General features: G+C 42.3%; 1 protein-coding gene across 1 annotated transcript; it reads right to left on the bottom strand.

The window, feature by feature from the left end:
* Nucleotides 1–863: 863 nt before the first annotated feature.
* LOC147417729 (uncharacterized) lies at nt 864–1,820 on the bottom strand. Its single transcript, XM_086506904.1, has 2 exons — nt 1,550–1,820; nt 864–1,322 (listed from the first exon to the last, which is right to left on the bottom strand). The coding sequence occupies exons 1-2, from the start codon at nt 1,693–1,695 to the stop codon at nt 1,118–1,120; spliced, it is 351 nt and encodes a 116-aa protein (XP_086363030.1). The 5' UTR covers nt 1,696–1,820; the 3' UTR covers nt 864–1,117.
* Nucleotides 1,821–2,567: the final 747 nt, after the last annotated feature.

Raw genomic sequence — 2,567 nt, 5'->3', positions numbered from 1 at the left:
GTGCTTTAAGTAAAATTAGGCTCACGGATGTTTCAAGTTAAAAGATTAAAACATACTCCGATCGTACGTCCATAACCCTATGCGTTTGCTGCATAGAAACGTATGGAAAAACTAGAGTGCACAAATTGATGTATGGATCCTTCTGTAGAGCAATCTCTTACCCTCATGATTGCTGTCGATCTTTCAGTATCACTTTAGAGCAAGTAAAAGAGTGGAGCAAGGGTCATGACCCATGTTCATGGAAAGCTTCGTTTAACGAATACGGCCCTTTCAATCGGCAAGCGTTTAGCAGGCTTTCCGTCCTTAGAGGTCAAATATGAACTATGGTAGAAACATTAAATGTTGGGTGTGGAGAGCTGATTAGTGACTCTTGATGCTGAAGAATTGTGGTAATGAGCATCACAAGTGAGTCCACATCGGGGTTGAGAGAGAGAGAGAGAGAGAGAGAGAGAGAGAGTTGGTTTGTTAACCCCTTAAAACTGAAAAACGTCTTCAAGAGCAATATGAATCTGGTGGTTGCCGCTCTTGAGATCTATGCGGCTGAAAATTTGTGCCCCTTGTAGCTTGTGTAAGATATCATTGATTCGGGGAATCGGAAAATCTAATTTTGATCATAATCTTATTTAGAGAATGATAATCGATATGCATTCAAAATGTGTAAATTTTTGACATGAATCAAGAAGAATACTAACACACATCACTAACTAAAGAGACCTCCTCAAGTTGACATACACAATCTCAAGACCAATATTTCTGAACATCTCATTTGAAAAGCTCACCTGCACGACACTCAAATACCCTGAGTCACTATGAAATCCTCAGATGCGAGTTTCGACCTTCTGAAACAAAATCGCTACAAATGGTGAAAAAAGACAACGAATATTTTGATGCTTGTAACGATGTTTGCCACAGAGAGAGAGAGAGTCGACAAAACGATATGAAACAACCAGAATAATGTGTCAGAGTTTGCCTATATAACTGAGACAAGTCGACATTGCCGTAAAAATTGTCCATTGCAACAGGATTAATCCTTCCGAAATGAAGGCAAAGTTTTATTCACCATTACCGCTGTATATGCTTCCTAGTCACTTCTGCCGCCTACAGCATCTTCAATATTCTAGCCATAGTCGGTAAGAGTTTCCCTGATTGAGCTCACTACGCTGGTGGTTGTGCTGTCTTTTCTGTCCTCTTGCTTCTCTACCCTTGCATCTCGTTCCGTGGTGTTGCCTTGTGGACGGTCTCCAACTGTCCCTTTGAATGGGATCTTGTCCTTTTCACTTATTTGCCTCTTTGCATCGGCTATGGCATCATAGACGGCATCCCTGCAGCCATTAACACGACTCTGTTATGCTATGCTTGCCATTGGATCAGATTATAATGTTAAAATCCAGCAAAAAATCAGCAAAAAAAAGACCAAATATTGTTTGGAGGGTATGGAGAATGTACCAAGCATGACACAAGAAAATTTACAACAGAAGAGGGAAAAAAAAGATTGCAGGTAGAAGAAGGCAGTATCAACAAGAATAGGAGGAGGGCAAGTTACAAAAACCTGGCAGAGTCAGTTGCAGCAGAGTCATTGTAGCGATGCTGCGCCGAGAGGATAGCGTTCATCGATTGCTGCTGGGCAACGCCCCGGTGCTGCTGTATCTCATCGAGCGGGATCTGACGGTGCGATGATGCTTTCTCTGACGCCATTAATCTTGATTAAGAGCTCTCTTATCTTTCTTAATCTCTGTCGCGTATCTGTGAAGCAGAGAAGAGCTTGAGCACAAAATTTGGTGCAGGGGCAGTTGCTTCTGGTCGTCTTGTGCATTGAGAGATTTCTAAATTGAGCACTCTCATGCTTGACATTTGTCCATCCAAGTGTCGCTCCCTTTGGGTTTTTGAAAAGGCCTCAACACCCGTTTTTAGGGCTTGTTCCCATTGCTGTATACAATGTGTGTGTGTGTGTGTGAGAGAGAGAGAGAGAGAGAGAGAGAGAGAGATTTTACAAAACAAAAGTGTGTGTGTGTGTGTGTGTGTGTGTGTGTGAGAGAGAGAGAGAGAGAGAGAGAGAGAGAGAGAGAGAGAGAGAGCCATAAGCCTTCAATAGATCTACCAAGTACATCTACTGGGGGTGGGCTACATGAGTTTGAAGGCACATAAGAGTTCACAGAAGTATCGCCTTTTAACAAGGGGAAGTAGGTCCATGGTTTATCCACTAGCTATTGCATGGTGGAGCATGGGTTTGCACTGCATACCTTGAGGGCTCTCTGCATGCTAACAACCCCTCCAATCTGGAGGGGCTATGGGGGTGCCCTCTAAGAGAATACACAACGAGCTAGATGTATTGAAAAGAAGACCTATGCCAAAAAATCTAGTTCTAATTAGAAATTGTGAAAGACTCTAACTACATATACCAAGAGAACCCTAAATAACTAGAACCTTTTAAGTATAGGCCCAAGGATAGGTGTTGTATCTTTGTTACAACCCTCAAACAATCTCCCATAGCCACCAAGTTAGACCCTATCCAAGCTCTACAATGTCAAATAAAACTTCATCTCTACTTAGACACCCTCAATAACAAA

Source organism: Adiantum capillus-veneris, chromosome 30, assembly GCF_014529385.1.
Source record: "Adiantum capillus-veneris isolate H3 chromosome 30, ASM1452938v2, whole genome shotgun sequence".
Classification (NCBI taxonomy): domain Eukaryota; kingdom Viridiplantae; phylum Streptophyta; class Polypodiopsida; order Polypodiales; family Pteridaceae; genus Adiantum; species Adiantum capillus-veneris.
The sequence above is the reverse complement of the archived record's forward strand: the minus strand, read 5'-3'. Positions and strand labels throughout refer to the sequence as shown.